The sequence below is a fragment of the Mastigoproctus giganteus genome, chromosome 5 (assembly GCF_048544385.1).
Source record: "Mastigoproctus giganteus isolate SK-2022 chromosome 5, ASM4854438v1, whole genome shotgun sequence".
NCBI lineage: Eukaryota > Metazoa > Arthropoda > Arachnida > Uropygi > Thelyphonidae > Mastigoproctus > Mastigoproctus giganteus.
In genome coordinates this window covers 234648261-234673572 of record NC_143579.1, presented here as the reverse complement: position 1 = coordinate 234673572, position 25312 = coordinate 234648261, and the positions used below count along the sequence as shown (strand labels likewise).

Here is a 25312-nt window from a genome sequence, read left to right as displayed (position 1 = left end):
CAATTTGACTCCAATGCCACACTGCTCCAATTTGTGCAGCAGTCTTCCATGTGCAACAGTATCAAAAGCCTATCTAAGATCCAAGTATATAATATCAAAGTTATTCCCTGCATCCAGTTCTTTTGTGACTGCATCATAGTATCCAATCAGATTGGTCAGGCAGGACTTCCCCTTAACTAAACCATGCTGTGTCCGACCTATAACTGAAGTCTTGTCTAGATGATTAGCCTCTTAGAAACTTAAGCCTCTTATGAAGAAAGACTTAAGTTTTGCAAATTAGTGTCTGGAGACTAGGCACCAGCGAGGTGATCTGATAGAGGTGTATGAAGCCTTGAATGGTTTGAGCATGCTCAATGCTGATGGGATTCTTCCTCTCGCTCAAAATAATCACCTGAGAGGGCATAAATTCAAATTGAGGAAAGACAGATGTAGGATAGACGTGCGGAAATTTGCCTTTAGCCAGCGGGTGGTTGGTTGGTGGAACAGACTTCCATCCCTTGTCATGGAAGTTGATAGCCTAAATAAGTTTAAGGCTCAGCTGGACAGGTATTTTGAACAAACAGAGGGGTGAAGTGGAAGTGGATTTTTTTTTTTTTTTTTTTTTTGGCTGATGCTGCATAAGCTTGCTTTCTTGCATCAAATGCCTCTACTAATGCTAATGATCCTGCAGTGCTTCTTTAACCTGTGCTTCCAATAATTTTCCTGGAACAGAAGTTAAACTCACAGGTCTATATTTACTTGTGTCAGCCTTTGAACCTCCTTTGTGAATTGGGGTCACATTTGCACATCTCTAGTCTATGGGTACCTCCCCTGAGTCCAAGGAAGCTCCCATAATTATGGCTAAGGGTTTGCTTACTTCCTTTGCTGGCTCCTTTAATGTAACTGGATAAATACCATCCACCCCAGGTGCCTTTCTTGTGTTTATCTTCGACAATTTCTCCTCCACTTTACTCTCAGTTATTACAAGATTATCTAGCTTACTGCCAGAGTTGAATACACCTCTGGCATTCCGCTCGCTGAATAACTCCTCATGTGTGAATGTCGATGCAAAATGTTCATTTAGTTTGTTAGCTACCTGAGCAGGATCAATCTGATTCATCCCCTTTCTTCTAGAGTTTACATAAGTGAAGAACTCTTTGCTGTTTTTCTTTGCATCCCTTGCCAAAGATTTCTCGTAATCTGCCTTCGCCTGCCTAACCTCCCTTGTAACTTGGCTACAGATCAACTTATATCTATCATAGGCTTCAGTGTCACGTGTTAATTTATATGTATGCCGTGCATTTTTCTTCTCTGCCATGTGTCTCATCAGTTTATCTAACATCCATTTAGGCCTAAATCTTGAACAATATTATTTAGTTGGTATGTAAAGCCTAGTAGCTTCCACAATAAGTTCTTTGAATGCTTACCATTTTGAGTTTGCTGTTGGTAACATTATCAATTATGTCTCATAGCTTATAAGTAGAGAGCTGTGTATTACTGAAAAGTCATATTCAACCATTTAATGGAAAGCTTTAGCAATAAAACATCCATTAAAAAAGTATGTGATTGCAGATTACCTTTCTTGGTTTTGACAGAATGTGATATGGTTAATTCTTCATAAATCTAAGTGATACAAGTTTTGACACAATGTGATATGGTTAATTCTTCACAAATCAGTTTGAAACAAATCTAAGTGATATGGTTAATTCTTCATTGTTGAACTGCACAACAATTTTCTGTACATTTCAATTGCATTTCAAATGGTTATGAAATGGCTACTTCTCTGTCTTCAGCAGGATCTCGTGAGTATGGGCTTGGCACACCCAGGGTCATGAGCTGGGTATCATCATTCTTCTTTTTCTGGGCGCCTCCGTAGCCAGGTGGGAAGGAGCAGCAGTACGTAGCACATACTTCTTGATTAGACCGGGGTTCAAGCCCATCACCACCAAATACGGAGGATGCGGAAAGGTCAGGGTATGACCACCGCATATCCCGGAGCAATATGGCCTTAGTTGCTAATGCTCCTAAAAACTAAATAAACAACAAACATCTTCTTTTTCTTGGTGAATCCGTTCTACTTCTGACTATTGTTCTCTCTTTCTCTCTCTCTCTCTCTCTCTCTCTCTCTCGCTCTCTCTCTCTCTCTCTCTCTCTCGGCAACTCAGAGAAATTTTTATTTTCTTTGGCTAGTGCAGCAAAAGCCTCAGGCTTCCTTGTGCCATATGGGTAATAATAATAATAATAATATGTTGTTGTCTGGATGGGCTCAAAAACATTATGTAATGAGCTTGCTGAACATGTTCTATGTTGATAGCCCTCTGGGAACCTTTTAGCTCGTCTTGGTCTACTGCCCACCTGATGATGATATAGAATCACACAAACTTGGGGAGACTAAGTACAAACATAAGTATTATTATTGATGCAGATTCCAAGCCTGCTCTCTGGTATAATGCTATTATTTTGCCAAAGGTAGAATTAAATTCACAACAGCGAACAGACTACAAATACTAAACAAGTCTAACTCCTCCAAAGCCTTTAGTACGATGTATGGGGGTGGGGAGAACAAATATCAATCTAACCATAATGTCATCTTCCATGTTTAGATTCATCCAAAGATGGGAAGTTAAAGAGGAATAGATAATCAGCAACCATAAAACCATACTCATAGCATTGAATGCAGTAGTGGAAATAGCAATGAATTTATGACAAGATAGTCACTCAAAACAATGAACTGGAACAGGTTTGAGATAAAAATAAACTAAGATTTTAAACAGCAGATAATAGAGCACCTCAAGTGCCAACAAGCCACTAAAATAACCACATTCCATAACAACTACTGAAAACTTCTGATTAATGTAGTAGTTTTAAAGAAAAAGTAGCGGACTCAAAAGCTAGTTTGATGGTGAAACAACAAATTAACAATGCTCATGGATATTCCCCCCCCCCCGCAGGCTAACAGTTTTCCAACCCAATTAATACTGCCTAGATGGCATCTGCAAGTATTCTTGCATTCTTTTTTTTTTCTTCTTTTTTCTTTTTTTTTTTTTTTATGAAAACCCCAAACACGAGAGGTATTAGAACCTATAGTATTTAGTACCGTGCATGGGTTGGAGGTTGAGAAGATGAAAGAAGATATTTGTTGACATTAGACTTAAACTTCTGTAGACTGTAATTTTCAGGAAATACATATGAAGGAATGTTGTTCCAAAAAACGGCAGTTGAATAAATAAATGAGAAAGATGAAAAGGTGGTTCTGTGAGGCTGAAGTTGGACAGTAAATAGATGTTGGTTGGTGGCTGCACGTGTTTGGACTTCTTTGAAAGAGAGAGAGAGAGAGAGAGAGAGAGAGAGAGAGAGCGAGCGAGCGAGCGAGCGGGAGTTATAGAAGCCAATTCAGAAGAACAGTGCTCATGGAAGTATCTGTAAAAAAGGCATTCAGGAGAAACAGTACGTCCATGAGACAGAGAGTGGAGAGACTCTATTAGACACGACTCATTAATTAACTGCTTTCTTCTCAATGTAATCTAGAAGCCAGAGACAGGTTTTGGGGACACCGCCAAAGATGTGGGAACAGTATTCCTTGGTAGGGTGGATTTATGATTTCTACAGAGAACAGCTGTTTGGAAGAAAGTAACCCTGGGAGCGAAAGAGAAAACCAATTTTTTAGATGCAGAGGAAGCAATATTTGTAATGTGCTTGTGCCAAGAAAGATTAGAAGTCAGGGTAATCCCTAAAAGAGATATATCATCTTGCCTAGAAATTGGAGTGTCACCAAGATAAGCATAGGAACAGACAAATTTTACGAAGATGCAAGACAGGACTGAGTTTTAGAAGGATTGAAATAAATTAAGTTGATTTTGCCACACTTGAGAATTGATGCGCTATCATCAGAAAAACTATGGATAGGATTTCCAGTCAATGGAAGAAGGTCATTAATATACAAGAGGAAAAGAGTGGGGCACCAGCATTAGTGGAGAGGTTAGAAGAGAGAGAGAGCCACCTACCATCACCTTCAGTGAGCGGTCAGAGAGAAAACTGGATAATCAATTACAAAAAACAGTTGGCAAACTATAAGATGTAAGCTTGTTTTGAAGATTTTTATGCCAAACACGATCGAAAGCCTTTGAGATGTCAAGAGTAACTGCTTATGTTTCACCGAACTTTTTCATTGAATTTATCCATAAATGTGTAACATAAGCCAGAATATCACAGTGGATCGACACTGAAGGGATCCATACTGGTGATCGTTGATCAGACAGTAGGTTTCTAGATAGTTTAAGAGTTGGTAGTTAATTGATTTCTCCATTACTTTAGAAAGAGTAAAAGTAATTGCAATGGGATAATAATTGGATGGGAGGGATTTGTCACCCTTTTTAGGAACTGTCTGGATATGAGCAAATTTCCAAGCAGAAGGAAAAACACCTTTTGGAATAAGAAAGTGTAAAAAGGTAGCAAAGAACAGGAGTAAGTTCAGGAGTGCAGGTTTTGAAAACAAGTGGGGAAATACCATCAGGACTTGGAGTTTTCTTAGCATCAAGATTCGTCAAAATCCTTCTGACATCCTTTTGACGGAAGACCACAGGAGGCATTGAATGGTCATGCTGGAAATGGTTAGAGGTGTTTTACCAAGATCATTAATACATGAGTTGGAAGAAATATGGGATGCTATTAGGTCAGCTTTATCCTTAGCTGAAGTGACAATAGAACCATCTGGTTTTGACAGAGGTGGGAGCAGAAATGGGCAAAAGTTGTGGGCCAATAGATTTGGCAAGAGACCAGAATGCTCAGCTACCATTAGGGCAAGAAGCAACTTTTCTACTCTTGGTCTGTTCAAAATCTAGTTTGGACTGATTAATAACTGCTTTACAATTGTTGCGAGCTCTGGTATAGGCAGAAAATGAAACTGAAGATTTGGAAACAAGCCAATTACGATAATGCATCATTCTTCTCTCATTTATTGGAAAACCAAGGTTTAGATAAAGGACGAGATTTTAAAGTGGAATCTGGAATAAAGGATTCCATTCCTACAAGAATAATTTCACTGATACGATCTAAGCAAACTTTGACATCAGAAGTTTTGAAATGATAATCCAACCAAGGAAAAGAAGAAAAGAAATGTTACAGGTTATCCCATTTTGCCTTCTTGTAACGCCAAACAATACGACATTGGGAATACCCATGAGATAAAGGCTCCATTGGAAAAGAGACAGTCACCAAGTTGTGATCTGAGTTGCCTAAAGGACCACTCACTTCGACCATCTACTTAGTTAGTAATAGTAATAGAGGCATGTGATGCAAGAAAGTAAGTGTATGAGCATCAGCCAAAAAAAAAAATTTCACACAGCCATTCCCTCTAAATGTTTGTCCAGTTCCTCCTTGAATTTATTTAAGCTATCAACTTCCACAATGACAGATGGAAGTTTGTTCCAGCAATTAACTGCCCGCTGACTAAAGGCAAATTTCCGCACATCTACTGTACAGCTGTCTTTCCTCAATCATTTAGGTTCTTAATCTGAACAAGTAGAAGAATCCCATCAGAATTCAGCATGCTCAACCCATTCAAGGCCTTATACACCTCAATTAGATCACCTGGAGACTAGGCATCTCAGGTGCCTAGTCTCAGCCACTGCAATTTGCAGAACTTGAGCCTCTCCAGGGGCTCACATCTGGTGAGTATGGGCTTGGCAAACCCAGGGTCCTCAGCTGGATAACATCATTCTTCTCTTTCTTGGTGATGCCTTTCTACTTCTCTCTCTCTCTCTCTCTCTCTCTCTCTCTCTCTCTCTCTCTCTCTCTCTCTCTCTCTCTCTCTCTCTCTCTCTCTCTCTCTCTCTCTCTCACACACACACACACACACAACACACACACACACACACACACACACACACACACACACACCGGGGTAACTTGGAATTTTTTTTTTTTTTTTTTTTTTTGGCTGGTGCAGCATAAGCCTCAGGCTTCCTTGTACCATGTGGCTAATAATAATAATAATAAAAAAAGAGGATCCCTTCATTCCCCCCACCAATCTTGTTGCCCTTCTCTCTACACACTCAAGCAAATCTACATCCTTCCTAAAATGAGGCCTCCAGACCTGTATGTGGTACTCAAGGTGTGGCTTGACCATTGCCTTATACAAATAGATAATCACCTCCTTTACTCTGCTAGCAAAATTCCTGTACATCATTGACAAACTCCCATGACCTGCTCTTGCAGCCTGTCTGCATTGCTCAGAAAACTTCATATCTGACTGCACAATTACTCCCATGTCTTTTTCATTTTCTACCACCCTAAGTGTAGTACCACACAGTTGGTACATTCTTCTGAGGTTACTTCTACCCATATGCGGTACTTTGCATTTGTCAATCTTCAACTTCAGTTGCCACTTCTCAGCCATTTGTCCAAATTTTTGAGATCCTGCTGCAGTAGCACACTGCCATTACTTTCATTAACAACCCTGCCAATCTTTGTATCATCTGCAAACTTTGACACTAAGCCTGATATACCTTCACAAATATCATTGATAAATATACAAAACAACAATGGGCCTAACACCGAACCCTGTGGAACTTCGCTAATAACATTAATTCACGAAGAGCAGTGCCCATTAATTACAACCCTCTGTCTAATCCCATTCAACCACCCTTTTATCCATTGTAGCAACTTATCCTGAATACCATTCTGCTCCAATTTGTACAGTAGTCTTCCATGCGCATCAGTGTCAAAATCTTTCCTGAAATCCAAGTATATGATATCGAAATTATTTTTTGCCTCCAATTCCTTTGTTACCACTTCATAGTATCCAATCAAATTTGTCAGACAAGGCTTTCCCTTAACAAACCCTGCTGTGTCTGAATTATTGCTGCAGTCTTGTCTAGATGATCCTGCAGTGCATCTTAACCAGTGACTCCATTATTTTCCCCAGAACAGAAATTAAACAAACTTGTCTATAATTAGTCGTGTCACTCTTCAATCCTCCTTTGTGAATTGGGGACCTCCCCTGAGTCCAAGGATGCTCTCATAATTATGGCTAAGAGTATGCTTAGTTCCTTTGCTACCTCCTTTAATATAACTGGATAGATACCGTCTACCCCAGATGCCTTTCTTATGTATAACTTCAACAGTTTCTCCTCCAATTTGCTCTCAATTATTACAAAATCATTAGGAACCCTGCTACAATTTGATAACCTGGCATTTTCCTTCCTGAATAACTCCTCATGTATTCACTGTAGATTCAAAATACTCATTCAGTTTGTTTGCTATTTGAGCAGGATCATCAACAGTCGAACCATTGATATCAAGTCGACCAATCTGATTCATTCCCTTTCTTTTAGAGTTTATATAAGTAAAGAAATCCTCACTGTTTATCTTAGCATCCTTTGACAAAGTTTTCTCAAAATCTGCCTTTGCTTGCCTAATCTCCTTTGTGACTTGATTACAGACTAGCTTATATCTGCCATACTTGGAAGGGTTGTTTGTGAGAAAAAGATCAAGCGTGTTGGCTGCATGGTTGGGATTGTCCGGTAGTCTGGTAGGTGAATGAACAATCTGTGCAACAATCTGTAGGTGAATGAACAATCTGTCCACTGTTAGGAAAGTTGGTCTGGAGAAAATCATGTTGCAAAGAGCTCTGAGTGATTAGTGGAGTTGGGAGAACGGTAGAGGCAACAGATGAATTTGACAGAATGAGGCAGAGAGATTTTAAGCCATAGAAGATCGAAAAGAGGAGATTCCAAATTACCAAGTCTCTGACAGGGAATATTGGAATGGACATATGCACAAGTACCACCTGTGAGGCAAAAGGAATCATACAGCGAATAATTTGGGCAACTGAGATGAGCAGTAGTTGAATCAGCCGATAACTGAGATTCTGTCAGAAAAAGTATGTGGGGTTTGGCAGACTGTAAGTGGAAATGGACATCTTGAGATTAGAAGTGAGACCACGTATATTTGTGAAATGAACTAGGAAGTGTTTGAGAGGTTTATATCTTTTTTGCAGATCTATTAGTTTGACAATTCAAGGTGTGTTCAGCAATAAGAAAAAGTTGGGTGGGGGGGGGACATGCTCTATGAAGTAATGAAATTTTTGGATATGGCGTACATGTAAGAATATACCGAGATCCTTTACATAACGTGCCTTGACAATGCCCCTCGCATATACATTACTTTGACTTCCTCCAGTCGCTATCTGGCAGATTAAAGGTAGCAAGATTATACACTAGCTGATCCGGAAGCCTCCTAAAGTGTTACCAATAGGTTTGATCCTGTGTACTAACCAGCAACCGGCCTGCGAACACAGTTTGAGCTGTAACCTCAAAATGTAAGAAAGTTGGATCTTGACATGTTGTTAATCATAACTTTAAAGACATCAATCATACTGCAAAATGGAAGAGATGGAGTAGGGTTCACCGGAACTTAGCTCTGGAGACTAAACATGGGTTTCACCACTTCAAGCCTCCAATAAGCAAAGTTGTGGTATTGCACCGGTTGATGAAAGTCATCTACCACCTAGTATTGCCTGGTAACAGAGGGGTATCATTCCTCCGTGTGGTGTCTGTGCCACACCTCAACCCCTGCTTACGTTGGTTCACACCTGAGTGGTAACCCACAGTGTGCTTGCACATGGGGGTTATACCCAGGATTACTAACAGTCCCACCATCTGAACTTCGCCGAAATTGGGTCCACCTGACTTGAGTGTCACCCTGAATATCAGTTACATCAGTGTTTAGACTCACAGGTAGCGGTAGCAAGTACAGCATATCTGAGAGGATGTCTGCGACAGCCTCAAGGACCTAAATTTAAGTAAATTCGTTCTATTTAAGTATATTCCATCCCTGTAGAAATGATCTGTCCCATTAATTTGACTTCATTATGTGGAATTTTTTTATTCAGTCCCACATTCTTTTTCTATCCTGCCCATTAGTAAAACTTTAATGGTAAAACTAAAGGTAAACTGCAGCTATTATTAACCCACTGCAGGATGGAAGCCTCCTCAACAATTCATGGTGAGAGAAATGGACCATAATCTGCCACGCTAATCCAGTACGGGTTGGCAGATCGACCGTATTTAGCAGTCAGGGGCTTGAACCCCAGTCTACTCAGAGTGTGTGCTACTGCACTCCCGCTCCTGACCACTCAGCTACTGAGGCCATGGTATATATGTATGATAATTTTGAGACATTACAAAAGACAGTCTTCTGGCGCACAAACTCAAAGCCAGGGCCTGATTTAGATATGATAAGGCATTAAGCCAAAGCATATGAAGCTTGCCCAAAAATATGTAATTATACATTTTTATATCTTCACAAAAATAAACACCCCCACCTTGTATAGCAGAGCCAAAAGCCATGATTTATTTGGCATGTGCCTAAATTCATCTCTGCCTTCAATTTGACAACTGAGGAAAACTTGATGTTAATCAAGTTTTTCAAGATATAATGTTTATTGTTTTTTCCCTCACAGATTAGCCGGAGAAAGTAATGGAGTCATTGGTTAAATAAGCAATGCAGAATCATCTAGACAAGACTGCAGTTATAGTTTAGACACAGCATGGGTTTAAGGGAAAGTCTTGCCTGACAACTTTGATTAGATACTACGATGTGGTCACAAAGCAACTGGATGCAAAAAAAATAATTTTGATATCATATACAGTAAACCCTCGATTTAACGGACTAATAGGGGAAAAGGGGTGTCTGTTAATGCCGAAAGTCTGTTAAATCGAATGTAACCTGGGGGGGGGGGGAATATAACCAAATTGTGTTGCAATTTGGCCTTTGATTTATGGATATCAGAAACAGTTTGTTTTTTTACGCCATAAATTTCACAAACACATGTTACTGAGATGCCTTGTTCTAATTTCTCAACTAGCTCTAATTTCTGTGCCACATTTAAGTTTACATGCTTTCTTTTAACTCCTCTATCACTTGATGCCATTTTAAATTGTAAGGATTGCAAAATTATTTAATAAATAAAGTCACAGTTCAGAAATCACAGAAACACTCTGTATACAACCTGACTGCACGATAGCTTGAGGCAGACTGAGACCGAAACAAAGCAAGTCAGTAGACCTGAGTGTCTGAGTCACTGCCTGCTCTTATCTGTTATCTGTAATCTGGGAAAACAGCTATTTGAACATGTCTTCAGAAAGAATAAAAAACAATTTCCTGAATTTGATTAATAAAATAAACGTAGATAATTATCAAAACAATAATGGAAATAGGTAATTGTTATTAACTTTTAATAATAATTACCTATTTAGGTGTTATTATTAATTTTTAATTAATAATAACACCAAAGTTTTGTATAACCTATAAAAAATAATATGGTCAAGATTAATATGTACATTACTGTATTATTATTTGTCCGTTCCGTTAAATCCGAAATCCTTTATATCGGGGTCCATTAAATCGAGGGTTTACTGTACTTGGATTTTGCATAGGAGTTTAAATAATGAACTTAAAAGTGCAACAGATGAAGTAAGAGAAAAATGGTGGGAAGAACAGTGCACAGAACTAGAGGACATGGCAAGGAGAAGAAGAAGTGACTTAATGTATGAAAAAGTAAAAAACTTGGTGAATAGGAAGAATAAGACTAGTGGAAAGATAAAAGACAAGAACAGAAAAATTCTGTATGACAAAGAATACATAAGGAGAAGATGAAAGGAATATATAGAAAAGCTATGTGATAAAACAAATAAACCTGAAATCTGGTCTGTGACAATAGAAAATGAAGAAGAGACCTTAGGACCAAAACTAACCAGAGAAGAATTTGAGAAGGCAGTGTGAAAAGGCTTCATTAAAAAGAGGGAATGCAGCTGGACTGGACTGGCAAAAATTATAAAAGGACTTGAAGAGGCAAAGAAAGAATTGTTCAGGATTTGAGGGAAAATCTTATAAATGTGGAAACTGGCCCAAAGACTTTCTAAAATCCATAATTATCCCATTAGAAAAGAAGAAGGATGCAACAAATTGTGCCGACTATAGGACAATCAGTTTAATTTCCCACTCCTCAAAAATATTACTAAAAATTCTCTCAGAATGAATTAAAGCAAAAGTGTGGGATCGTGACTTCATAGAAGATCAGTTCAGATTCGGAAAAGATTGTGGCACCAGAGAGGCAATAGGAATATTAAGAACACTAGCAGAAAGAAGTATGGAAATAGGAAAAGATCTTTATCTTCTGGGAACTTTACGTGGGACAGCTGTGATTCGTATTGATGGAGAGGAATCAGAAGAAGGAGACATTGGTAGAGGTGTAAGGCAAGGATGTTCCATGTCCCCTTTACTAGTTAATTTATATGCAGAAGCATTGATGAAAGAGTACAAAAAAAAGCAGAAAGGAGGTTTAAAAGTAGGAGGGGAGAAGATAAAGACAACATTTGCACACAACCGAGTATTGATTGCTAATAAATGAAGAAGAATTACATAGCTCCTTGGATATCATGAACAGCAAAGCAAAGGACTACAATATAAAGATTAACAGCAAGAAAACCAAGATAATGTTAATTTCAAAGTGGCCAGGAAGAAGAATCAGTGTAACATTAGATGGAATAATATTGGAACAGGTGGACTGATACAGATATTTGGGAAGCATAATGACAGAAAATGGAAAAAAGAGGCGTTTAGTAATAGAAAAGAACTATTGAGAAGAAATTTCAAGAAGGAATTAAGGAAGCAAATGCTGAAAACATTAATATGGACTGTTGTACTATATGGCTCAGAGACTTCGGCTCCGGGAAGAGAGGAGATGAGATGGCTAGAAGCATTTGAGATGTGGGTGTGGAGAAGGATGAAATGGATAGACAGGGTGAGTAATGAGGAAGTTTTGAGGAAAGTAGGTGAAGAGAGAACGTTAGTAAAAGAACTAAGAAGAAGACAAGAGAACTTTATAAGACATGTATTGAGAAGAGAAAACATGCTGGGAAAGTGATTGAGGGGAAGATGTGTGGGAAAAGAGCTGTTGGGAGAAGGAGAATTGGAATAATGGATTGGATGGGGAGAGGAAAATATGCAGGAATTAAAAGAAAAGCGCAAGATAGAGAAGCGTGGCATCAGTGGAGCTCAGAACCTGTCTGAGGGCAAACTAGAAGGAGAAAAGAAGAAGATACATGGATTTCAGGTAAGCTCTTAATACTGTTGCACATAGAAGGCTGCTGTACAAATTGAAGCACTATGGCATTAAGGGATAGTTGCTGCTATGGGTAAAAGGATGGTTGATTGGGGGGGGGGATACAGAGAGTGGTAATCAATGGACGGCGCTTGTCGTGGACTAATATTATTAGTGGATTCCCCCAGGGTTCGGTGTTCGGACCGTTGTCGTTTTCTATATTTATCAATGATATTGATGAAGGTATAACAGGCTTAATGTTCAAGTTTGGAGATGAATAAAAGGTTAGCAAAGTTGTTAATTACAGTAACAATGAATGTGGCTGCAACAGAATCTAGAAAAGGCGGGCAAATGGGCTGAGAAATGGCAACTGAAGTTTAACATTGACAAATGCAAAGTACTCCATGTGGGTAGCAGTAACCCAAGAGAAATGTACCAACTGTGTGGTACTACACTCAGGGAAGTGGAGAATGAAAAAGACCCAGGGATAATTGTGCAGTCAGATATAAAGTTCGCTGAGCAGTGCAGATTGGCTGCCAGAGCAAGTCATGGAGTTTTGTCAATGATATAGAGGAATATTTCTATCAGAGACAAGGAGGTGATTATCCCTTTGTATAATGCAGTGGTCAGGCCACACCTTGAGTACTGCATACAGATATGGAGGCTTCAGTTTAGGATGGATGCAGAGCTGCTGGAACAAGTACAGAGAAGGGCAATGAGATTAGTGAGGAGAACGGAGGGTTGCTCTTACCAAGAAAAACAAAGAGCGTTCATAAAATATGAGGAGAAATAATTTTTTAACCCATACAAGATGGAGAATCTTGTATCCTTGTAATCTTATAATATTTACCAGAATAGTGGTGAATGTGGAACAATATACATAGATGAAATGTATAGGTGAACATTCAAATTCCATATAGGTGGGGAAGGAGAGAATCAGAATTTGTGGTACATGGTATTGAGTGCAAATCTGAATATCTTTAAAATGATTCTAAGATATTAGGAAGGAAAATTATTTTGCAAAAAGGATAATCAAAGAAACATTTTTTATTAGAAAATTCAAGTCATATAATTTTTAATCAAATTCAATAAGGCTGTTATTCATTAAAAACTCCAAAGATCTGTTGTGACTGATTATGGACATATTTGGGTCATTCATCAGACAATGGGTAGCCTCAGTTAGCAACACTTTGTATCAAGTGGTGAATAAATGTATTGAATCTAAATGAGCAGCCAAGTGGTGTTCAGAAGAAAAACTTCTGAAGGTGAAGCAGTAATACAGTGTGGCATTGTTTTCTTAAACTTTGGTAAAGATATTTCAGATCTATATAATAGATTATTCAACAAAAAGGTTAGATGATGGCAAAGAATAGGAGTAAGTTCAGGAGCACAGGTTTTGAGAAATACCATCAGGACCTGGAGCTTTCTTAGCATCGAGATTCATCAAAATCCTTCTGATATCCTTTTGACGGATGACCACAGGAGGCATTGAATGGAGTGTGTTGAGAATGGTGGGAGGTGTTTTACCAAGATCATTAATACATGAACTGGAAGAAAAATGGGTTGCTAGCAGGTCAGCTTTATCCTTGGCTGAAGTGACAACAGAACCATCTGGTTTGGACAGAGGTGGGAGCAGAGATGGGCAAAAGTTGCGGCCAATAGCTTTGGCAAGAGACCAGAATGCTCGGCTACCATTAGGGCAAGAAGCAAGTTTTCTACTCTTAGCCTGTTCAAACTCTACTTTGGACTGATTAATAACTGCTTTACAATTGTTGCGAGCTTTGGTGTAGGCAGAAAATGAAACTGAAGAATTAGAAACAAGCCAATTACGATATGTAACATTCTTCTCTTGAACAGTCTTAGTACATTTATTGGAAAACCAAGGTTTAGATAAAGGACAAGATTTTAAAGTGGAGTGTGGGATAAAGGATTCCATTCCTGCAAGAATAATTTCACTGACACGATCTGAGCAAACGTTGACATCAGAAGTTTTGAAACAGTAATCCGACCATGGAAAAGAAGAAAAGAAGTCTCGCAGGTCATCCCATTTTGCATTCTTGTAATGCCAAACAACACGAGGTTGGGAATAGCCATGAGATAAAGGTTCCATTGGAGAAGAGACAATCACCAAGTTGTGATCTGAAGTGCCTAAAGGACCTCTCACTTCGACCGTGTACTTAGAAGGGTTGTTTGTGAGAAAAAGATCAAGCGTATTGGCTGTATAATTAGGATTGTCCGGTATTCTTGTAGGTAAATGAACAATCTGTGCTAGGTCATTAGTAATTGCAAAAGCCTCAGCATCTCAACTTGCTGGGTCGGTGTGACTAGAAAACGGAAGCCAGCTGGAGTTGTGAACATTAAAATCACCAAGGAAAATTACCTCACTGTTAGGAAAGTTGGACTGGAGAAAGTCAAGCTGCAAAGAGAGGAAGTCAAAGAGCTCCAAGTGATTAGTGGAGTTGGGAGAACGGTAGGGAAAACAGTGTAGAAAACAGTTAAGAAAGTTGATCACTGGGTTTGAGGCTATTCTTATACATCATAGGTCTCTTTTGGGAATTTATATACTGTATTTATTTTCAGAGCTTTAATCCAGTTTGCAAGAAATCATGGCTCCAATAAAGGTGATATAAAGATTGTAGTTAATTTGTATGTCTTTATAAAATCAAACTCAAAATCATATATTTAATTTATTTTCTCGATCCAAAGAGATAATTATGTTACAGTAAAAAAAAAATTTTTTTTTGTCTTGTATACTAGGAATAATTTGTCTCCAAAGAAGTTAAAATAAATCTGTCTGGCCTTTGTATGAATTGATGCCAATGAAATCAGAAGTGTATTTAATGGATTTATGAGAAAGTATCTGTGGTGCCAAATCAATTTCTTCACCCACATGTCAATGCATATGAATATTTTGTTCCTGTGACTGCATTTAATATTTTCCGTATAATATTAGTTTATTTTTTTACATTAATTTTTAAACTTTATTTTTCTAGTTGTGGTTGACTTTGGCTGATCGTTACCTTCAGTCAAAAAATATTGACTGGAGAAAAATACAGCAGCAGTGTTTTGTGGAATGGCAGGATGATGAGGAGGATGATGATGAAGAGGAGGATGATGATGAGGATGACCTTGGATCTCAAATTATGAAAGTATATATTTTCCTGTTGCTTTTATATCAGTCGACGAAGTAATTATTTTTTGAAATTCTTTTTAAAAAGAAATTTCCCTCCTTCAATTTAAATAGGCACTGTTAAAATTAACATTTTGTGAACATAATTTAATAAACAGTACCAAATATTGCAGTTGCATTGTGATATATATATTTTTTTACTCCATCTGTTTCTGTTCCATCCAGAGAAAGGTCATTTTTTGAAATTACAATGCTTCTGGAAAGGCTTTGCAATATTGGCAACAGAGAGCAGTATCTTGGAGTGCATTGATATCTATGACGTAAAGAATTTGCAATAAGGGGAAAAAAATTAACTTGCTAGATTATACTTACAATAATTATTTTGTAGTTTTCAAATTTTATGTAAAATGGCATGTTTTGTGTTTTCCATATTTTATTGCATGTTCAAAGGTATTTGAAAAAAAAATTTAAGTTTTATTTTTATTTATTATTTCAAAGGGCACATTTTTAAATTTACATACATTAACCCTAGAAACAGACTTGTAGACATAATGTAGGTGTGTAACAACTTGTAAAAGAATAACACATTAACTACTAACTAAAAATTAAAAACTTTATTTGGAACAGTACATGAGTGAGTTACACAGCATATTTCATTACTGATTTGCCAGCAAAATTAACTACACAGTTATTACAAGCATGAAGGTTGTTTCCACCCTTTAACACAAGTATATGTCAATAGCTTGGAGGAAGCAGTTGCACAGTCTGCCAGGAAATGTTGAGAAATCAAGTCAAAATAAAAACAAATTAATATTTAAAACATTTAAATACAAAGTTTTCGTTTTTGCAAATTTTCAAAATTCCACGAACAGCCTCACTCCTCTATCCAATCATTGTTAGGAAACTCATTATCCAAACACATCCGGGGAACTCACTCTTGAAAGCTTACATATCTTCTTTCAACTCTGTGATCTTCTTTCACACTGTGGTCACTGCCACTAGGTGGCAGTGATCACAGTGTGCTGAAGTGGGATTTACTCAAAGAGGTAACACTACCATTAGGGGTAAAGGGAAGGGTTATTGCTCTCGTAAAGGCGATTACGATGGACTGAGACAGTATTTAAATTCTATACAGTGGGACCAACTGATGATGTTACCACCAGCAAATTCAAAATGGGAAGTATTCAAAGAACTTATCTTGGAAGCTACTAGGCTTTACATACCAACTAAGAAATATTGTTCAAGGTTTAGGCCTAAGTGGATGTCAGATGAACTAATGAGACATATGGCAGAGAAGAAAAATGCATGGGATACATACAAATTAACACGTGACACAGAAGCCTATGATAGATACAAGTTGATCTGTAACCAAGTTACAAAGAAGGTTAGGCAGGCGAAGGCAGATTACGAGAAATCTTTGGCAAGGGATGCAAAGAAAAAACTGCAAAGAGTTGTTTACTTATGTAAACTCTAGAAGGAAGGGGATGAATCAGATTGGTCCACTTGATATCGATGGGTCAACTGTTGATGATCCTGCTCAGGTAGCTAACAAACTAAATGAATATTTTGCATCAACATTCACACATGAGGAGTTATTCAGCGAGGGGAATGCCAGAGGTGTATTCAACTCTTGCAGTAAGCTAGAGAATCTTGTAATAACTGAGAGTAAAGTGGAGGAGAAATTGTTGAAGATAAATACAAGAAAGGGACCTGGGGTGGATGGGATCTATCCAGTTATATTAAAGGAGGCAGCAAAGGAAGTAAGCAAACCCTTAGCCATAATTATGAGAGCTTCCTTGGACTCAGGGGAAGTACCCATGGACTGGAGATATGCAAATGTGACCCCAATTCACAAAGGAGGATCAAAGGGCGAGACAAGTAATTATAGACTTAGTTTAACTTCTGTTCCCGGAAAATTAATGGAGGCACTGGTTAAAGAAGCACTGCAGGATCATCTAGACAAGACTTCAGTTATAGCTCAGACACAGCATGGTTTTGTTAAGGGGAAGTCTTGCCTGACCAATTTGATTGGATACTATGATGCAGTCACAAAAGAACTGGATGCAGGGAATAACTTTGATATTATATACTTGGATCTTAGAAAGGCTTTTGATACTGTTGCACATGGAAGACTGCTGCACAAATTGGAGCAGTGTGGCATTGGAGGCAAATTACTGCTATGGACGAAGGGGTAGTTGAGGGGGAGAAGACAGAGAGTGGTAATCAATGGACACTGCTCATCATGGACTAATGTTATTAGTGGAGTCCCTCAGGGTTCAGTATTGGTTCCATTATTGTTTTCTGTATTTATAAATGATATTGATGATGATATATCAAGCTTAATGTCCAAGTTTGCAGACGATACGAAGGTTGGCAGGGTTGTCAAGGACACTACTGACACTATGCTACTGCAACAGGATCTGGAAAGGTTGAGCAGATGGGCTGAGAGGTGGCAAATGAAGTTTAACATTGACAAATGTAAAGTACTACATATGGGAAACAGCAACCCCAGAGTAACGTATAAACTCTGTGGTACTACACTGACAGTGGTAGAGAATGAAAGGGACCTGGGGGTGGTTGTGCAGGCAGATATGAAGTTTTCTGAGCAGTGCAGACGGGCTGCAAGAGTAGCTCATGGTGTATTGTCAATGATATATAGGATTTTTCCAGCAGGGATAAGGAGGTGATTATTCCCTTGTATAAGGCAATGGTCAGGCCACACGTAGAGTACTGTATACAAGTCTGGAGGCATCATTTCAAGAAGGATGTAGAGATGCTGGAACGAGTGCAGAGAAGGGCAACAAGATTAGTGAATGGAACAAAGGGGGTAGGTACTCTTACGAAGAAATGCTTAAGTTTTGCAAATTACAGTGTCTGGAGACTAGGCACCAGCGAGGTGATCTGATAGAGGTGTATAAAGCCTGGAATGGTTTGAGCATGCTCAATGCTGATGGGATTCTTCCTCTTGCTCAGAATAATCACCTGAGAGGGCATAAATTCAAATTGAGGAAGGACAGATGTAGGATAGACGTGAGGAAATTTGCCTTTAGCCAGCGGGTGGTTGGTTGGTGGAACAAACTCCCATCCCTTGTGGTGGAGGTTGATAGCCTAAATAAGTTTAAGGCTCAGCTGGACAGGTATTTTGAACGAACAGAGGGTGAAGTGGAAGTGTTTTTTTTTTTTTTTTTTTGGCTGATGCTGCATAAGCTTGCTTTCTTGCATCAAATGCCTCTACTAATGCTAATGCTAATTTAGTTTTGGGATTATACTGATGGATCCAAGTTTAATCCATGGTGATTAGCCATGGAAACAACTCTTGCTTTTCCTGGTACATCAGCAACATTTCATGTACACATTGTGCCCTTTCCTTCTTCTGGTAAAAGGTCAGCAGTCTGGGAATCCATCTAGCAGACACTTTACTCATGTGCACTAATGGATAATGTTTTTCACAGACTCTACAGTAATTTGGACCTCTGCAGCCAGTTCTTTGATGCTAATGTGCCAATCTTCCAGGATTAATGCTACAATTTTTACATCACTCTCTTCTGTTACAGCAGGTGCTGGGCATCCTGGGATTTCCTTGTGCACTGAGGTTCTTCCACATTTGAATTGTTTATACCAATGTGCAACAACACTGTAACCTGGACAGTCTTGTCCCTAAACAGTGACCATTTCTTCATGGATTGGTTTTGGTGTTTTCCTTTGCAGAAAGAGGAACTAGATCATTGATCTGTATTCCACTTTATCCATTGTCACGCTTCACTTCATTCAGCACTGCAAAGAAAAAATTGAATTGCGAGATTGAAACCAAAATTTGTGTTGGTTGCTGTAGAGATTTCAAGGTATTAAAAAAAAAAAAAAAAAAAAAAAAAACTGTGTAGGTACTATATATGCATGAAAGATGTTTTATGTGAAAATATCCTTGGCTTGGAAGAGGTTAGCGAACAAATGGCCCTCAGTCCCCAGCAGCTTTCGCTCTCCCTCTTACGGCAGCAAGAGGATCAGAGTGGAAGCAGAGGGTGCTAAGAATCTCTGGGTACGACCAGGCTGCCATGCACGGAAACTGAACTTGGCCTGTTATAACGTAAGATCACTCATCGGTGAAGACAGGATATTAGAGCTGGAAAAGGAATTAGAAAATGTGAATTGGAATATCATCGGTTTGGCTGAAACAAGAAGAAGAAATGAATCACTTATAAGTTTATCAAGTGGAAATCTGCTGTACACCAATGGAAACAGCGAAAGGAGTGAAGGTGGAGTTGGGTTCCTGGTCCATAAAGATTTTAAAAACAACATTTTGGAATTCAAAAGTACATTATCACTAAGAGTGTCAAGACTAATACTCAAGATTTCTAAGAGGTACAAGCTAAAGATTATAATGATTTATGTACCAACATCGAGCCATGATGATGAAGAGGTTGAAGAAATGTACACAGAAATTGAGTCTTCTAGATGAGCAGGAAACCCACTACACTATTATTATGGGGGACTTCAATGCTAAGGTTGGAAAAAGACAAAACAGCGCAGAAAGGGGAACTATAGGAAATTTTGGAATTGGTGAAAGAAATGAAAGAGGTGAAAGAGTTGTGGAATTTGCAGAATCTCAAGGACTGTCAGTAATAAACACTTTTTTCAAGAAAAGGGTGAACAGAAAGTGGACATGGAAGAGTCCAAATACTAATGAAATCGACTTCATCCTCACTAACAGAAGATATATTGTGAATGATGTTACCGTCCTGAATAAGGTAAATGTTGGAAGTGATCACAGAATGGTAAGATGTACACTTGATATAGATGTAGGAAAGAAAAAGAAAAAACTGACTCGAGTAAATAATACAAAGGTCTTTGAGATAACAGAAGAGGAGAAAAAGCAGTATGTACTGGAACTTAAGAACAAGCTTCTGCAGACTGCTGAGGACCAAGATATCGACGAGGAATATTACAACTTTTTGAAAGTGATAAAGCCGAAGAAACCTATAGGGAAAAAGAAATCCAAAGAAGAAAAAATTAGTCAAGAAACACTTGTCATGATGAACCGAAGACGACAAATGAAAAGCAAGAAAAACACTGACAGGGAGAAAATTGATTATACTGAGTTATGCAAAGCCATTAGAAAGAGACTCAGAGAGGACATAAGAAGATTTAACGCAAGAAAAGTAGAACAGGCATTAAGGGAACACAAAGGATTTAAATCAGCACCCATGAGCAGTAATACAGAAAGACAAATGATACTGAAACTGAAGAATAGCGATGGTGTACTTATAAACAGCAGAGAAGGTATAATTTAAATAGCAGAAGACTACTATAGAGAATTATACAAGGAGCAGGGGAATGATGCCAGCAGTGGGGAAGATGGATTGCAAAGTAGCAACACATACGACATACCCAATATTCTTCCTGATGAGGTGGTGGTAGTAGTAGTAGTAGCAGTGGCATTTGATGCAAGAAAGCAAGTGTATGAGCTTATGCAGCATCAGCCAAAAAAAAAAAAAAAAAAAAAAATCACACCATTCCCTCAAAATGCCTGGTAGAACATGCATTGAAGAAAATGAAGAATCAGAAAGCCCCGGGGGAAGATGAAGTTACTGCAGAGTTGTTAAAATTGGGAGGAAGAGACATAACACAAAAACTGGCAAGGCTCTTCACAAAGTGCATTAGAAAAGGTGTGACGCCTAAGCAGTGGAATAATGCAATCATAGTTTTGCTGCATAAGAAAGGAGATAAATCAGAAATTGGAAATTATAGACCAATTAGCTTGTTATCCCACATCTACAAGTTGTTCACAAGGGTCATTACTAACAGATTAGAAAGAATACTTGATGAGAATCAACCAAAAGAGCAAGCTGGCTTTAGGACAGGATTCTCAACTATGGATCACCTTCACGTAATATCACAGCTAATGGAGAAAGCAAATGAATATAAAACACCATTATTCCTGGCATTTGTGGATTATGAAAAGGCATTTGATTCCATACAGCATAAGGCAATGTTTCGGACACTGGAAAGACAAGGCATTGATACTCCATATATTATGATTTTGAAGAAAATATATGAGAGTGCTACCTCCTTTATTAGACTAGACAAAGACAGTAGGAAATTTAAAATTGAGAAAGGAGTTCGACAAGGAGACACAATATCTCCGAAGCTGTTTACTGCTGCTCTTGAGGAAGCTTTCAGAAGATTAGACTGGTCACAGAAAGGAGTCAATGTGAACGGATAGTATCTAAGCCATTTACGATTTGCAGATGACATTGTGGTCATATGCCACGATCCCAAAGAATTAGAGGAAAATCTTAATCAGTTATGCACAGCTAGTAAGGATTTTGGACTAAAGATGAATATGGCTAAAACAAAAGTAATGATGAACAAGTATGCCACAGAAAGGGAAATAATGATTGAAGGAGCAGTAATTGAAAAGGTGGAGTCATATACTTATCTGGGACAAGTTATTAGCTGTAATAATGATAAATGGCTGGAAGTCAAGAGAAGAATAAATTTCGGATGGATAGCATTCAGGAAATATAGTCACATACTGAAGAGGAATATCCCAGTTTGTCTGAAACGGAAAATAATGAACCAATGTATACTCCCCACCATGACTTATGGAAGTGAAACTTGGGCACTCACCAAAAGAATGGAAGAGAAGCTGAGAACTACACAGCAAATAATAGAATGAATCATAATTGGAATCAGACTGTTAGGTAAGAAGAGAAACACATGGATTAGGCAACAAACTCAAGTAAAGGACATTCTTATCAAAACTAAAGAACTAAAATGGTCTTGGGCAGGACACATAGCTCGAAGACATGATGACAGATGGACTAAGAAAATAACAGAATGGTACCCAAGAGGAGCTAGAAGAAAACCTGGAAGACAAAGGCGGAGATGGATAGATGAAATTCATGAGTTTGTGGGTAGTAAATGGATGGCCAGTGCTCAAAACAGAAGGAACTGGAAAGTTGCTGGAGAGGCCTTCATCCTGCAGTGGATTGAAAATAGCTGATGATGATGATAATGCTGTAGAGATTTCAAGGTATTAAAAAAAAAAAAAACTGTGTAGGTACCATATATGCATGAAAGATGTTTTATGGGAAAACATCCTTGTCTTGGAAGAGGTTAGCGAAATCCAAGCCAATAGCCTAATTACCCTTTCGATTGTAGCCATTTGTTGAATAGTATGATTGCAACAATACAAGTATTTGTCATATTACTGCAACAGTACAAATATTTGTCAACAATTTAATTTTTTTCAATTTTCATTAGCATATTTGTGTCATTTCCGTGTTGCATTTTCTTCACGAAACAGTTTTACTTCAGTCCAAAAAATTAGTAGGTGCCACCAAAGATGTTTTTACCTAAAAAAATTTCATCTTTTTATCACAGCTACTTCTGGGTGAATACAAATTGTTTTTGAAACCCTCTCATATAACAGCATTATAATGTCTAAGTTTGCATCTGAAATGAAGGTTGGCAGAATGGGTAATGATGGTATGCTACTGCAACAGGATCTAGAAAAATTGGGTAATTTGGGCTGAGAAATGGCAATTGAGGTTTAACATTGAAAAATGCAAAATACGGCATATGGGTAGCAGTAATCCCAGATTAATGTACGAACTATGTGGTACTGTACTCAGGGTAGTGGAAAATGAAAAAAACTTAGAGGTAATTGTGCAGTCAGATATGAAGTTCTCACTGGCTGCCAGGAAAGCTCATGGTTTTTTGTCAATGATATACAGGAATTTTGCTAGCAGGGATGAGGAGGCGATTATTCCTTTGTATAAGGCAATCATCAGGTATTTTGCATCTACATTCACACATGAGGAATTCTTTAGAGAATGGGATCCCAGAAACCTTGAGTACTGTATACAGGTCTGGAGGATTCATTTTAAGAAAGGATGTAGAGTTGCTGGAATGGTACAGGGAAGGGCAATGAGAGATTAGTGAGGAGAACAAAGGAGTGCTGTCTTACCAAGAAAGGCTTCAATTTAGTAGAGTCCCACAGGGTTCGGTGTTAGGTCCACTGTTGTTTTGTATATTTATCAATGATATTGATGAAGGTATATCAGGCTTAGTGTCGAAGTTTGCAGATGATACAAAGGTTGGCAGGGTTGTTAATGACAGTAATGGCAGTGTGCTACTGCAACTGGATATAGACAAGTTGGGAAAATCGGCTGAGAAGTGGCAACTGAAGTTTAACCTTGACAAATGCAAAGTGCTGCATATGGGCAGAAGTAACACCATAGGAATGTACCAACTGTGTGGTACTACACTTAAGGTGGCAGAAAACGAAAAAGACCTGCGAGTAATTGTGCAGTCAGATATGAAGTTTTCTGAGCAATGCAGACAGGCTGCCAGGGCAGGTCATGGGATTTTGTCAATGATATATAGGAATTTTGTTAGCAGGGAAAAGGAGGTGATTTGTCCCTCTGTATAAGGCAATGGTCAGGCCATGCCTTGAGTACTGCGTACAGGTCTGGAGCCCTCATTTTAGGAAGGATGTAGATTTGCTTGAGTGTGTACAGAGAAGGGCAACAAGATTTGTGAGGGGAATGAAGGGATCCTCTTATCAAGAGAGGCTTAAGTTCTGCAAATTGCAGTGGCTGGAGACTAGGCACCTGCGCGGTGATCTGATTGAGGTGTATAAGGCCTTGAATGGGTTCAGCACGCTGAATTCTGATGGGATCCTTCCACTTGTTCAGATTACGAACCTAGGGGGCATAAATTCAAATTAAGAAAAGACAGATGTAGAATAGATGTGCAGAAATTTGCCTTTAGCCACCGAGTGGTTAATTGCCGGAACAAACTTCCATCTGTTGTTGTGGAAGTTGATAGGTTAAATAAATTTGAGGCTCATACTCTTGCTTTCTTGCATCACATGCCACTACTACTACTATGAACACAATGGGGCATAAATTTAAATTGAGGAAGGATGGTTGCAGAATAGATCTGTGGAAATTTTTTCCTTTAGCTAATGGGTGGTTGATTTCTGTAACAAACTTCCATCTAATGTTGTGGAGGTGGACAGCTTGAATAAGTTCAAGGAACGACTAGACAAACTGTTGGAAGTGATGGATAGGTGAAATGGGTGCAAATTTTGTGTTAATTTTGGTTAATGTTCTATAAGCTTGCTTTCTTGCATCATTTGCCACTACTAATATTAATTTGTGCAATTGGTATGTGGATTATTTTAACCAATAAAAAAAGTTCAAAACTTACCCACCAGAGGTGATGGGTAAGTTCAAATAATATTATTTCAGAGGTATTTGATATTTTAATTAACCAACTTTAATATTGGTTAAGAGGTATTTGATAAGAGGTATGCACAAATTGATTAATTTACGGAAAAAAAAAAACAAAGATAAATCATTATTAATGATCAAATTTGGGAATTTGATCCATATATAATTTGCATTAGGTGGTAGTATGCACTTATAATAATTGCAGCACCAGTGTCTTGCGAAAGGTGTCAACATTTCTACTTACATTACAAGAAATCTCTGACAAAGAAAGCCAATGTAAGCAGCAAAGACTTCTTTACTTATATTAACAGTAGAAGGAAGGGGTTGAATAACATTGGTCCTCTTGATGCTGAATAAGTATTTTGCATCTACATTCACATATGAGGAATTCTTTAGGGAATGGGATTCCAGAAATTTATCAAACTTTAATGGGGAGCTAAATGATTTTGTATTAACTGAAACGAGAGTGTTGAAGTTAAAAATAAGAAAGGCATTTGGAGTGGATGGGATCTATTCAATCATATTGAGGGAAGCAGCAAAGGAGGAAAGCAAACCCTTAGCCATAATTATGAGAGCATCTTTGGATTCAGTGGATGCCCTGTGGACTGTTGATGTGTGAATGTATCTCAAATTTACAAAGGGTGATCAAAAGGTGACATGAGCAATTACAGATTTGTTAGCTTAACATCTGTTCCATAGAAAATAATGGAGTCATTGGTTAAATAAATGGATAATTGTAACTTATGAAGACTCGGCACCTGCGAGGTGATCTGATTAAAGTGCTTAAGGCTTTGAATGGATTGAGCAAGCTCCATGCTGATGTAATTCTTCCTCTTGCTCAGACTATGCACACAAAGG

The 25312-nt window shown here is 38.3% G+C and overlaps 1 protein-coding gene across 1 annotated transcript in view; it reads left to right on the top strand.

The window, feature by feature from the left end:
• Positions 1–25312, top strand: part of LOC150086293 (TBC1 domain family member 30-like) — a 200394-nt gene that overhangs the window by 46747 nt on the left and 128335 nt on the right. The window contains exon 3 of the mRNA XM_090374853.1: positions 15079–15234. Within this exon, the coding sequence (XP_090230979.1) occupies positions 15079–15234 (156 nt within the window). The remainder of the gene's footprint in view (positions 1–15078; positions 15235–25312) is intronic.